This window comes from Desmodus rotundus, chromosome 5, assembly GCF_022682495.2.
Source record: "Desmodus rotundus isolate HL8 chromosome 5, HLdesRot8A.1, whole genome shotgun sequence".
Lineage (NCBI taxonomy): Eukaryota > Metazoa > Chordata > Mammalia > Chiroptera > Phyllostomidae > Desmodus > Desmodus rotundus.
The window spans coordinates 162944532-162959744 of record NC_071391.1 but is presented as its reverse complement, the minus strand read 5'-3'; the positions used below and the strand labels follow the sequence as shown (position 1 = coordinate 162959744).

General features: G+C 36.5%; 1 protein-coding gene and 1 pseudogene across 1 annotated transcript in view; one reads left to right on the top strand and one right to left on the bottom strand.

Annotated features, from left to right (window-relative positions):
• ROCK2 (Rho associated coiled-coil containing protein kinase 2) overlaps positions 1–15213 on the bottom strand; it is a 99539-nt gene that overhangs the window by 46769 nt on the left and 37557 nt on the right. Inside the window, exons 2-3 of the mRNA XM_053924026.2 lie at positions 14397–14478; positions 13465–13565 (exon numbers count right to left, since the gene is read on the bottom strand). Of these exons, the coding sequence (XP_053780001.1) occupies positions 13465–13565; positions 14397–14478 (183 nt within the window). The remainder of the gene's footprint in view (positions 1–13464; positions 13566–14396; positions 14479–15213) is intronic.
• Positions 2789–3875, top strand: LOC112297720 (Y-box-binding protein 1 pseudogene; annotated as a pseudogene).

Sequence of the window (15213 nt, the reverse complement as noted above, 5' to 3'; positions counted from 1 at the left end):
CTGAACTCCAAATCCTCATCATGAATTTATCCTGTCTTTCCCACTGCAGTAAATGGCATCTTCATCTTTCCAGCTGCTCTGGCTAAAAACCTTTGGCTCTTTTTCTCTCATACAGCTCGTCAAACTCATCAGCCAGTCATGTCACTCCTACCTTCACACCGTTTCTGAAGCCAACCATTTTTAACTATCTCCATTGGTACCGCCCTCATCTAACATCTTATTTCAATTTCCTGCAATAGTCTCACCCAGTTTTCCTGCTGTCACTCTCACCCACCAACAATCTGATGACCTGTCCAAAATATATACCATTTCCTGTCACTCCTCACTTTAAATAACCCTAATAGCTTCCCTTCTCATTTCTACATGTTTTGTTCCCTCTGTCTAAAATCACCTCTTACCGCAAGCAGGACCTGGTCCCTCACTTCTTTAAAATTCCTGCTCAAATGTTACCTTCTCAGTGGGGTCTACTCTTATCAAGCCACTTAAACTTTCAAGTCATCCTCCCCCTCTGCTGCCCGTACATTCCCTATTCCATTCTCTCTTCCTTGCTTTTGCTCCACTGCACTTATTACCATCTTATACCCTATTTTTAACTTATTTATTTTATTATCTCTCAGCATTAGAATTTAAACCCAATGAAGGCAAGAATCTCTGTTTCGTTCACTGCTTAATCACCACTGTCTAAGATAATGCCTGGCACATAATAACCTTTCAATAAATATTTGTTGAAAGAATACATTTACTGTGTGATGCTTACTATGTGCCACACACAGTGTGTTTTGATAAATGTACAATCTTATTTAATCTTTTCTTTTTTTTTTATCTTCACCCTATGACATGCCTATTGATTTTAGAGAGAGGGGAAAAGGGGGAAAAGCATGGGGGAGAGAAACATCGATGTGAAAGATAAACATGGACCAGCTCTAGTACACACCCTGACCAGGGACCAAAACTGCAACCTAGGCCCGTGCTCTGCCTAGGAATCAAACCTGCAACCTTCCAGTTTACAGGAGCACACTCCAACCAACTGAGCCACAATGGCCAGGGCCATCTTACTTAATCTTTGTAACAATCCTAATAAGGCATTATTTCCACTTGTTACAAATGAGAAATTTGAGGCACAGAGAAATTAAGTAACTTGCTTGAGGACTACATACATAGTGAGTAGAATGAAGATTTAAAGGTTGTCTGCATCCAAGAATCTGTACCTATGCTATTTCCACATAGGCATTACCCACAATTAGAACGCTTTCCCCAGAACAGGGCTAGACTGTCTGTATCTGTCGAACCAGCCTTCCATTCACTTAGTGCCCCCTCCCCTTCCATTCAGAAGTATGCCAGTTTTTGTACAACAGAGTATATGGTCACACTACTGAGGACAGGAGGAAAGATGATAAAAGGCAACTGAGTTCCTGATGACAGATCAGAGAGAGACCTAAATGATCTAGCCTACTCCCACCTTCCCAATTGAAACCTCATCATTTTCTTCTCCTTGTTCGTACTTCAGGCACACTTACCTTCTTTCAGTTCCTCTAATATACCTTTCCTGAGGATCTTTACTGGCACCTGGAAGGTACTAGAAAATCTATCACAGTCTCTTGACTTCACCTCTTCCCCAGAGACTAGCTCTTCTCTACTTAACTGAAATACAAACTCAAATGAGTGACCACCCAATCCAAAGTAGGAATTCATTGCTCCCTACCCTAGAACTCTCTTACTTGCTTTTTCCCTAGCACATACCATACTTATAATTTTTTTATGTTGTTACCTTATATTTATTGTCTGTCTCCCATATTAGAACGTAAGCTCAACAAAAGTTAAGATTATTGGTGCCTGTTTTATTCTCCATTATACCCTCAGTGCCAGGTACAATGACATCACTGGCAATTAAAATAGATATTCACTAAATATTTGATGAATGAATTAATGTCTGAAAAAAAATTTTATATTGGCCAAACTATAAATTTCCAGTTATAAGAAAAAATCAACAGGGAATATTTCTCGTTATCATTCATCAAGTACTACCCACATATGAGATCAATACTTTTATTATATTGATTAAAATAAGGTCAACCAGCCCTAGCCAGGTGGCTCAGTTGTTGGAACATTGTCCCCATACACCAAAAGGTTGCAGGTTCAATTCCCTGTCAGGGCACATATGTAGACTGTGGGTTCAATCCCTGGATGGGATGCATAGGAGAGGCAATCAATTGATATTTCTCTCTCACACTGATGTCTCTCTCTCTCTCCACCTCCCTCCCTCCTTCCCTTCCTCTCTTTTGAAAATCAATAAACATATCCTTGGGTAAGGATAAAATTAATTGATTAATTAATTTAAATAAGGTCAACCAAAGGAATGCTCATGTCCTCCCCAGAAAAGATATGGAAGAACCACCATACTTTACAGATCTGAAAATTTATAAAATGCAGTAAAATTTTAGAAAATTAGGCAATGATGTACCTGTTCAGTAAAGAGAGCGCCCCCCACCATCCACCCACGTAAGAAATGTTACTTGTTGAATGGACATGAACAAATCACTGACAGAAAAGACAGACAAGTCTTAGCATGAAACAGTAAATATGTTATCATTCAGAATCATGCCCTTCTGGCTAGGATAGAGTAACTAGTACCTGCATGCCCTCCCACTGTAAACAACCACCAAAATGACAAGACAGAGTTCGACTGTTAGCGGGAACAGAGAGGGGACCACAGAGAGCCCTGAGCAGCCCCACCACCACCACCCAACAGTAGTCACAGCTGCCGCAGCTGCCTACCACCACCGCTACCATGACCAATGAGGCCGAGACCCAGCAACTGCCCTCTGCTGATGCCACCCTCACCCTTAGCACTGCCAACACCAAGCCCAAGCCTGGCACCACAAGTAGCAGTGCAGGGAGTGGTGGCTCAGGTGGCCTTTACAGCGGGGACAAAAAGGTCAGTGCAACAAAGGTTTTAGGAACAGTTAAATAGTTCAATGTAAGAAAGGGATATGGCTTCATCAACAGGAATGACACCAAAGAGGATGTATTTGTACAGCAGACGTCCATAAAGAAGAATAACCCCAGGAAGTACCTACGCAGTTTAGAGATGGAGAGACTGTGGAGAAAAGGGTGTGGAGTCGGCAAATGTTGCAGGCCCTGGTGGAGTTCCAGAGCAAGACAGTAAATGTGTAGTAGACTAACCATTACAGACGCTATCCACGCCACAGGGGTCTTCCACTAATTGCCAGAATTGTCAGAATAGTGAGAGTGGGAAAAAGAAAGGAGGATCAGAGAGTGCTCCTGAAGGCCAGGTCCCACAGTGCCGTCCCATGGTGGGTAACAGTTCCCACCTTACTGCATGCAGAGACCCAGTGGGCATAAACCACAGTCTTCCAATCACAGTCTTCTCTCTCCTGTGCAGGGAGAAAGGATGGAGGGTGCTGACAACCAGTGTGCAGGAGAACAAGGTAGACCAGTGAGACAGTATGTAAGGGGCTACAGAACATGATTCTGCAGGGGCCTTCCTCACCAAAGGCAGCCTAGAGAAGACATCAATGAAGAAGATAAGGAAAACCAAGGAGATGAGATGCAAGGTCAGCAGCCATCTCAATATGTCAGTACCATGGCAACTTCAATTACTGATGCAGATGCCCAGACAACCCTATTCCACAAGATGGCAAAGAGATAAAAGCAGCTGATCCACCAGCTAAGAATTCGTCTGCTCCAGAAGCTGAGCAAGGTGGGGGTGAGTAAATGCTGGCTTACCATTCTACCAGCATCCAGATTAGATCATTTAAGAAGAAGAAATGAATATGAAATTCCAGAAATAAGAAATGAGCAAAAGATTGGGGCTGAAAACCTTAAGTGCTTGCTTTTTGCCCATTGACCAGATAACTAGAACTATCTGCATTATCTGTTTTATTGTTTTTACCTAAAGATGTCTTTTTGGTAATGATCAACGTGTTTTTTTTTTTTTAAAAAAAGCCTCATTTTTCTCAATACACCTTTAAAGGTTTTTAAACTTCTTCATATCTGGTCAAGTTAAGATTTTTAAGAGCCTCATTTTTAATCTGTAATAAAAGTTTACAAGTTGATTTTTTTCAAACAAGTCAATAAATTGCAAGCACCTGTTAATAAAGGTCTTAAATAAATGTATTTGTGGGTAAAAAACACAACAAAATGGCAAAACACACAAACCAACTGTTTTCAGGCCTTTGTCAAATAGGCAGCATGAGACTATAATCCCTAAGAGAGAGAAACTCACCAAGTCAGCACTATAACTATCCAAACACTGCCTCAACCAACATATAAGTGATCACCTTAAATAAGCATACTGGTCCTGCTCAGTTGAGGGAGCAGAGATCAGAATTCAAGATGGGTGAGGCAGGTAAAATTATGCTGGGCAGAAACAGGAAAGTAAAGAGCAATGCAGGGCGAGGTGCCTAGAAGTACGGTGTGAGTGAGTCCTTGGCTAAGGGATGAAGTACCCAAAGAGAAAGTACCCGAGGTTTACCAGAGAGCAACTGCTATGGGGTTGATTACAGAAGAGAGACACTACTACAGTTTAAACAGCACTGGAGGGACATTCGATTTCCAGCCACTCAAGAGTGGAGAAACCCTGACAATTTTTTGGATATCCAGGTGAGATTAGGAGAAAGAATCATGCTCTAAAGCAAGGCCTACTCTAGCACTCCCTAACAAGCCCTAATAATACCAGACCCTAAAAGAACAAAAGAGGAGCAGAGTTGTGGGGTTCAGTCCTCCCAGTAAAAAGAACTTGGGAAGCAACTTAGTCTTTTCACATATCTACATTTACAAAGTGGAAAACGAAGCCTGAACAAGGTAAGGGTGATGAGCAAATAACTGGACAGCTTGTTAAAATGAAAATAAACATTCATCAAAGAAAAACAACAGAATCCAGAGTTCCTATCACATATCAATAAGGACCAGTATATAATTTAAAATTATGATAGGTAAAAAGGAAAATATGATTCATCATCAAGCAAAAAATAGAAACCCCCAATAGATGTTGGACTTAGCTAACAAAGAAAATATGTCAAAGAGAAAACTTTTAAAATACTCTTGAGTGAACAAAAGGGAAGTATCCAGGGGAATGGAAACCACAAAAAAGAACCAGGTGGAAATTCTACAACTGAAAAAAAAAAAACCCTAAAATGGAAAAATCTTTGGAAAGGCTAAACAGAGAATGGAGATGGAAGGAGCCAATAAACTTGAACTCAAATCAATCTGAAGAATGAAGAGAAAAATGAATAAATGAAAATGAATTCGTCTTGGGTTCCTAAGAGACAATTTTAAACAGTCTAAAGTAAATGCAAATATAAATGGACTAAACACTCCAATTCAGAGGCAAAATTATGAGAACTAATTTAAAAGCAGAACCTAACCTTATATATTTTAAATATAAGACCAAATAGGTTGAAAGTAAAAGGATGGGATAAGATATACCATGCAAACAGCAAAAATAAAGTGAACAGAGCAATATTAATAACAAAGTAGACTTTAAAGCAAAGAGCAAAAGAGGATAATTCAGACAAAAGGAGTGTAACACATCAGGAAGGCATAAAAATTCTAAATAGATATGCATCTAATAAATGAGCCTGAAAATTCATGAAGCAAAAATTGACAGAATTAAAGAAAAAAACTGACAAATCCACAATTTCAGTTGGAAATTTTAACATCCCCTCTCAGTACTTGATATAACAAGTAAACAAAACTTCGATATGGCTATAAAGAAAATACAGCCCAGAATAAGAACTGCCTAATCAAATTACAAGTCAAAATAAAGGTTATTACATCAATAGATTACATCACTTCTCATTTTAAAATATTTTGATATTTGAAGTAATCTGAAATACTATAACTTTATAGGAAAAGAATCCTATATGCAAAGAGCCAAATATGTTATGATAAGGGTCAAAGGTTACACCCATCCTCTGTATTAACTTACTAAACTGGAATAACAATTCCTTTTATTTATATAGTATGACACTTACAGAATGCTGGAAATAAACCCATGGAGAAGCAATATGAAAACATGGGTGGGGAGCAGGGGATTAAGGGACAAAAGATCCTAGTCTTAAAACTGGAAATATCTTCCACAGCAGATAGACCAGATTTTTAACTGATTTTTATGTCCAGTAATCAATCATCTCAAAGCAAATGCTCATTCCAGCATTGCTGTTACATGTTGTTTTAAAAAATGTTTAAAATGCCGTTAAAAAGAGGTCGCTATGGTATTCCCTCTTCTATATTTATACCACTCTTCAAACCTTCACTTAATCTAAGAATAAATTAAATTTTGAATTCTTTCTAATTTCATTACAAAAAGCAACCCATATAACATAAGTCAATCAATTAATTCATACTGTAAAATTATTTCCTACGACTCAGACCATAAAAGAATTTTAAGAATTCTGTTGTAAAGCATAGCTATGAACAGAAACAAAGAGATACTTGTCAAATGGTAGGAAATAGTTAAATATTTGTATGTTTAATCTTTTATAAATGAATTAACGAAACAAAAACAAACGTGGAAGGAAAAGGCCATTCATTCAAATAAACAAAAAGTTAGACAAACAAGCATAAGATGATTTTCTAACATGAGAAAATGCTTGTTGACTTTACTTTTGGTGATTCTTTATGAAAAACTACGTCCTTCTCTGTGTTTCCATAGTATTTATAATAAACTAATATTATAATTAATTGTGTACATGTCTGTTCCATAAGCTCCTTCAGGAAGAGAATACAAGCATTAATATGTGGGGAGGCCTAGTGACTGGCATAGTGCTGAATTGTCTAACTCAACAAGTTCAGCAAAATCTATCGATAGCTCTACATAAGATCTATAAAATGTTTAATGAAGACTATTTGGGGTAGATGCTCTAGTTAATGAGACCTGAGTTTCATTTAATCTATTGTGACAGAATGCCTAACTGGCTCTCTACACAAGAGCCAAGAACCACCAGCTTATAGTCTTTGACCTGATCTACAGAACAAACATTGGGAGGCGATAGTTGTATTCATGCCAAACATCCACTTTTAAAATTCATTAGCACTAGTATTACAAAGTACTACAATAAAGCACTATTACTTTAGGAAAGCTAGTTTCCATTGAACTTCCTTCTGACAATGTCCCTTTCTGAATGGTTCTATTATAATCTCCCTCAGAATCTCTATACACTCCCCTTTGTTTTTAGCTCCTTCTCTTCTATTCAACATGGATGGATAAAACCAGCCAGATACTGCAGCTATTCATTATCACACTGCACAGAGTACTGCTTAGAAGCATGGATTTAGATGTCAACAAACCTGCGCCAAAGTCCTACCTATTTATGAAGTATGTAGCCAATTAACCCCTCTAAATTTCAGTGCTTTCACCTACATAGGAATCTCACAGAACTGTTGCAAAGATAAAATGAGATAAAGAGTATAAATACTTAGCACACAGAATATACTTAATGATGCTCCTGTTCCAATGTTTCTATTTGTTAGAGAAAAGATTGTTAAATTCCTCAGTGGGTGTTGCAAAAACACCATATAATTGACTACATATACATATATATAAAATAAAACAAAAAATAAGTCAGAAAAGTTAACAGTGGTTTCATCTCAGCTAATGGAATTCTGGATGATTTTTATTTTCTTGTATTTGTTTATTTGTATTTTCTACAGCTAATATGTACTTTTTAAAAAAATTTTTTTAAGTGAATGAAACATCTTACATGTAGCTAGAGACATGCTTGGAAAATCCTAAAATGAGCTTAGTTCTCCTGAAACATTTTTGGACAAAAACTTCTGAAAATCATTCTAAATAAAATACCCCATTTGAGGCTTTCAAATTTATTTTTAATATCAAAACAATAGATTATTTTTATAGGGAGAACCAATGCATCTATTTGACAAACCTGGAACAGTTATTGTGTGCCACTAAGGTTTCCACTGAAGAAGCAAGAAAATGGTATCTTCACACATTGTCTGGTCTGGTTACAGCAACCAAGATTGAATGGGGGAACACAGGAATTTCAAAAACGTGGAGGGAGCAAGATAATCTTTGCAACTCAGAAATAACCTTGTAACCAGCAAAGAAGCCTGTCTTATTCCAAAAAAGGACTAAAAAATTTGAGTTTACATGACAAGTGTTAGAAAATAATTTCCTTTACACTACTGGTTGATTCCACTTTAAAAACTTAGTTTAAAAACCAGTTAAATTAAAAGCAAGTGAGTAAGAGGGGGAAAAAAAAGAATAAGATCCTCATCTCACATCTTCTGCCTTGAGTTCTGTCACTGAGAACCTGCATCTCCTCAGCACACTGAATCCTCAGGAAGCACCTGAGCCCAGGAATCAGGAAGGATCACAGTGAATTCGCTTCAATGAAACTTTCAATGGTTCAGGCTCTGTGCTGTACAAAATGTAAAAAGGCAAGAAAAATCCAAGTGGACCTTTGCAGTTCAAACCCATATTGTCTGAGGGTCAGCTGTATAATTAAAAGATGCAGAGGAGAGACCACACTCAAATAAGGGGCAGGAAGGAGAGTGAAAGGAAGCAGGGAATTTTTCTTATTTTTTAAAATGAGCACTGAAAGACAGAAAGTGAAACAACATGACTGAAGAAACAGGTAAACAGAGTATGCTCTGAAATTAGCAGCCTGCCCAGAATGAATAGTATATAATGGAAAATAAGGGGTAAAAAGAGAGAATTGGTGACGACGACTTAAGACTGCTGCTCAAAAGGCCAGGATGAAGACTTCAAGCTTCATTTAGTAGGCAAGGAAACCATGCATGCAGAGACACAATGAATATATTTTAGAAGGATCAATTTGGCAGCAGTTTGTATTAGGCAGATCAGATCTCTTCTTCTCATTCTTTGTATATCTCAATATAGAGAAGAGAAGAAATAAAGAAAACATAATGAAATACAACATATGTTAAACAAGCTCCACAGCAGATTCTATTACACAGGGAATGGAGGCAGGAATGGTACACAAAAATGTAAGGACAAGAAGTATGGAGAAAAGACGGCCGAATAGCACTGGGTCCTGCTGAGCTTGGACAGCCTGAATCTGCAGATCACTTAATAAGCATAGCCTTGATATTTTCTCTATCAGCACTTCCTAATCTAAAATCAATAGCACAATGGGGAAACACTGCTAGCCGAAGTGGAAAACAAAGCAGAACACGATGCTTGTACCTGACTAGGGAAGAAAGGACATCTTAGATAAAGGTGATGGCAATGAAAACAAAAAAGCAGAGAGAGTGAAGAAATATTAGAAGCAGGACTTACTGAAAAATTAAATATAAGAAACGAGAAAAAGAGAAATCAATAAAATGATTCCTGATTTTTTAAAAAGATTTTATAGAGAGAGGGGAAGGGAGGGGGAAAGAAAGAGAGAGAAACATTGATATGTGAGAGAAATATCAATTGGTTGCCTCCCTCTCATGTGCCAACTGGGGACCGGGTTCACAGCCCAGGCACATGCCCAGACTGGGAATCCAGCCAGCAACCTTTTGCAGTGTGGGACAATGTCCAACCAACTGAGCCACACCAGTCAGGGAATGATTCCTGTTTTTTTATTTGAACAACTGGGTTAACACTGGAATCATCTATTAAGATGGGGAAATTAGAGGAGGAACAGATTTGTGAAAAAATGGTGAAGTTAGAGAGGGAATCTAGCATTCTAATTTCACATGGTTTAGATAGCTATGACACATGTTAACGGATATGTTAAATAAGCCATCGTAGGTATGAGTTGAAGAGCAAAGTAGAAAGTTCTGAGCAGTAGCTATAAATTTGAGCCTTGACATTCAGGATTGTATTTAAAGTCACAGGAATGCATGAGCTCACCTTGGGAGAGAATGCAGATCAAAGAAACAAGAGTCAAGCCTTTGGGAATGACATCAGGCCCTTGATTAATGTTGTACTGTTCAACACTGGTGTGTGATAGTGTGGATGAGGGGAAAATTCCTGGCCAGGGCTACTGTCTGTGGAGTCTGCATGGTCTCCCCCGCAATCCGAAAGATGTACACATTTGGTTAATTGGTGTGTCGAGTGACCATGTGTGTGTATGTGAGTGCACCCTACAATGGAATGGTGTCCTGTCCAGGGTTGGTTCCCACCTTGTGCACCCTGAGCTATTGGGATAGGCTCTGGCCATCCTCAACTCTGAACTGAAATAAGTAGGTTGAAAAAGAAATTATTTTACTTGTTTTGATTAATTTTTCTTAAATATAGGTATAGTTCAAATTTATTTCAATGTTTAATATTAGAAGTGTTTTGGGTCTTTACTTAGAAGTTTGGTAATGTTTTTGTGGCCACAAATACGGAACTTAACTCTTGTTTATAGCAATTAGCCTATGGTAAAATGGTTTCATTAAAGTATGCCATTTCCCTTAAAGTTGCAGCTTCTAAGAACCTACTGATGATGTTAAGTGAGGACTTACTTTATAATATTTAGAAGTCAGGCAAAGAGTGAATCACTAAGAAATCTGAGAAGAGTGAGCCAGGAACATAGGAAAAAGTAGTGTTTCAAGAATAAAGACGACCTGAATATTGGTAAGAGCCTGAGTAAGATGAAAGTGAAATACAATTACATATGAAGTCTGTATTTGTTGGCATAGAAAAATGGTTTTGACCACACAACAAAGAAAATGGACCCTGGAGTCCTTTGCCTAGGTTCAATTCTCAGTTCATTTACTTTTGTGTTTGAATTTTGTGAATTTTGGCAGGTTATTTATCCTATCTACCCGAATCCCTCCATCTATAAAATGGGTATGATAGGAATAATATCTACCTAAAAGAACTACTGTGAAGATTGGTTACTAAATTGCTTGGAAGCCTGCCTGGCATGCTGTAACTAGTATAAAAGTGTATGCTGCTATTTATTGCTGTATAAAAAAACACAAGTTACAAAACCATTTACATAATATATATATAAAACACATATTACACATAATTTTAGAAACAGAAAAGTTGGGAAGTTACATATCAAAGCAATAAAAGTAGTTCTCTCTCAGTAGTGGAACCAAAGGTGATTTTAAAAAGTATACCGTTGTCTTATTTTCTCATTATTCTACAGTGAACGCATTCATCATATAAATAAAAAAATTTAATTTCAAGGGGGAATTAGAATTGATGCAATTTTTATAACTCAAAGGGGGAAGGGAAAAGTTTCGACTTTCCTAGAATACAAATAATTAGGATAAAATATAACTTTCCACTGAAAATAATTAGACCCTACGTTTCCAATAATCCCCAAATGTTTCCAATTATTGATGCACTCCACCTAACCCTAAACACTTTAGAGCTCTGAGAGTGGGAATGCATTCACATGCTCATTGTGTAGTTTTAAGTAAGACAACCACCAGGAAAATATTTAATGTCACGTAACACTTTGCTTAAGAACATGTGGAGTAGACAATATCACAAAACCAACTAAAGTCCCCAAATGCCAAAATAATAAGATATCACTTCAAAAATTATAATGATAAAAACACCTGCACTGTTAACTATGAAAACTTGTTTTTATACCTCCCCCCAATAAAGAATCACATGTAAGTAATTCCTAACATATATGCATTATGTTTTAAAAAGGTTAATTTATAACTCTATTCTTAGAACTCAGACCACAGCTATGTTTTGAAACTATAGTACTGTCCAGTTCACAATAAAAGCTCCATGAATGCAGCTGCCTCATGTGAATACCTATATATTGCCAATACATATAATCGTTTCTGACATTCAATAAACATTTGTTAATCAACTGACAGGAGGAATATTTGAAGAACAATGTATATTCTATTAACAGAGATGAAAACCATGTATTGACCTTGAGAAAACATTTGCTAGGCTACAATTTGTAACTTTCTTTTTCAGAGCAAAGAGTGTTATATCCAAGAGAAGTTAGTAAACATAAAAAGAGGAAGCAAATATGCATACTGTGGTCAAAAAGGTGATGTCACTGAAGTTCATCCCAACATACATATATTCTGTTACTGGGTGAATTGTATGTTGTTCTTTCTCCACCACCTCCAAAGTCATATTTTGAAGTCCAAACCACCAGTACCTCAGAATGTGACTGCATGTGGAAATAGGGACTTTAAACAGGTAAGTTACAATGAGGCTAGTAGGGTAAGCCCTAATCCGGTCTGACTGGTGTCATTATAAGAGAAACTTAGTAATTATACTAAGGCAGTCCAAACTTCACTTATTTACCACATTACTAATAACTCTTGCCTTGATAACATTCAAGAAAAATCATTCTTTAATCCATAATTACTAGTAGGCAATCTATTCCTTGAGTTCTTCACATCCAAGTATAGGTCATTGTTCTGTTTAAATTTCACTTCTATCTGGCCAATCATCTTCCCAATTGATGATTTCTGGATTTGGGCTCACATCTAAAATCCTCATACTTCAGTTTTAACTCATTTGCAAAATTATTCAATGTTCCACCATTGCCTCCAAAAAATTTATTAATAAAATGTTTAGTAAGAGAAGAAAGAACCCTAGAACGTATCCCTGAGGATCTCTGTCCAAGGTACCATTCATGCCTTCATCAGCCTCATTAGAATTAGAGCTATTTAGTTAGTTATAATTTAATATAATTTAGCTGCCTACCCATATGCTTATTCATGGACATTTCTCCATATAATCCTCATGTATGTCAGACTTTTTCAAATCTATTGTGGAGAGGTATTACTCCTATTCTACTACCCTGATCCTCAAGTTCAATAGACCTATCAAAGAAAGCCATGAAAGGGAAGAAAAAGACAAATGTTAGCCTGCCATGACTTGTTCCTACTTGTGCCTAGAGAAACCTGGGCTGGTGGTATATAGTAATCACTGCTTTTCTTGGTGCTCAGTCAAGAAGAGTAAAACACTATTGAATGGAAAACAGAATTTGACTCCATAATTCAACTATAAGGTCACAAACAGTAGTTTCACACTCAGGTGATGGAAACAGAATTATTGTAGTTTCTCATTTAATACTATAAATGAAATATTTATTGCAAACATTCGCAATATTCCGTTTTGACCTGAAAGATAAATTTCATACTTACTTTAAGTTATTAGAGTGTCTTTGTTGGGTTTCTCATATATCTAAACTTATCAGTTAATTAAGCAGAGATGTTATATTAATCTGAACATATTAAGGAAAACACAGTAGTTCTGGTAAAATATTACCCAGGCAGATCATGTGTGAAGCCAAGGTGGCCTTCCTCTAAATCTCACTGTTTCAGAGCTAGTAAGAGACCTGGTATTTACAGCACGATCTCCTCCTTTTATAGAGAAACACCCTGAGGCTCTCAGAGATGGAACAACTTGACCAGACTCAAAAAGCTAATTCTGGCATGACTGGGCAGAGAAACTAGATGCACACCAGGGTTACTGAAAATGTTTCACAAAACTATGTGGTCAAAATAATAACAACAACAACAATAACAACAACACAAATATGTTCTCACCAACTGGACCTCGCCAAAAGCACCTCTCCCAATAACTTTTACAACATCGTAGTCTTCTGCCTTCATTTGTAGACCTCTGATTTTTTTCACAATTTTCTCATCTACAATAAAAAGATCGCCACATCTGTAATTTAATCATCATAATTATAAACAATATTTTAAAATATCACATTTGTTAACACATTTTTATTTCAAGAAAGTGGGCAAAATCTATCAGTTTTTAAAAGCTGACATTTAAAAATTTAAGCTACACATTAACTTCATGTCAAAGAATGAAAATGCCATGGTTTATTAACACATATAAACAAACACTACTGATTACCAAAGAATAGCAGTTAAGCTATTCTGTTTCTGACTCTGCTGCTTGGCAAGTTAGATGACAGCTGAAACAGTGATGACTCAAACAATCCGGAGTGCATTCTAAATCATGGAAGAAAGCTGCTATAAAATTACTTGCAGAGGTAACTTACTAATGGATTTTGGCAGCTAGTTTCTTTTGTAATCACATATTGTGGATATGGTAACTACACCAGCAAACAGTAAGAATCACCACATATATGGCAGTAATTGTTACTACTTTATCTCTCATTAACTACACAAATATTTACATTTATACAAACATAATTAAGTCTTCCAGATAATGTAAAGGTAAGTCTTAGAGTTGTTAATATTAACTTAAAACTTCCCTTGGAATTGCCATAAATAATCTGTCCAGAAACTACTAGTCTTAATTTATACAAAACCTTGAACTTACCTACTTTATATACTACAATTGGTTCTGCTGTTTTGCTTTGAAAATAAAGAATATCAAGTGGTAAGCTAAAAATTACTTAAGTTAAATAAGTTAGTAAGTTTATGAACTTCAATAATATTAATCAAATCTCTCATCATAGTATAGTTATGGGATCAAATATGAACTTTAACATACTTACATCTATTTAAGAAATTGTCTATATTCTTGTTTTTCCTTAAAGCAGGAAAATCCAAATCAAGAACCAAGGAATTTAAGCCATCCTATTTAATAAAAAATAAAAAGAGGAAAAAGTTGTTAGAATTTCCAAGCACTTAAAAAAATGTCTTTACATTTTATCATATACTGTTCTCACTGAATGTCAATCTCTTTGATACGAAATTGCCCAGTGGCTCCACATCCAGCACTTTTAACTGATTTCCTGTCTCCGTCAGAGAACATGGAGTTGACCCTATCATGTTTTCCTTTGCTCTTTTAGCCAACAGAAAAAGTCATTTCGAAATATGCCTCCACTACACTTCAAACATACACTTTTGTACCTTCTCCATACACTGCACATATCTTTTTTTGCATTTCAGTTGTGTTTTCACCTTACTTGAAATAGTAAAGTATAACATGCCAAAAATGTTGTTTCTTCTTCCACCTGCAGTATTAAAATGGTTGCATAAAAATTCACCAATTTTGATGAGCTTTTAAAAAAATGCATACTGATATGACAGCTGTTACAACACAATCTAACAAAATTGTTTCAAATGAAATTAAACTAAGCACGCCTAGAGCCATCTAGGAAAAAACTAAATGAACTTTTCCTAGAGTACGGAAAAAACTGAATGAACTTTTTGGCCAACTCAACATTATCTATAGGTGTCCATATCTCTACTGAAACATATCTTATTTTAAACTCCTATAAAGATCACAATAAAAATTCAAGTTTTGAGCAAAAGCAACATTTATTTGGATTCCAGAGAATTCCTGGGAAGGGGGGAGGCAGAACATAT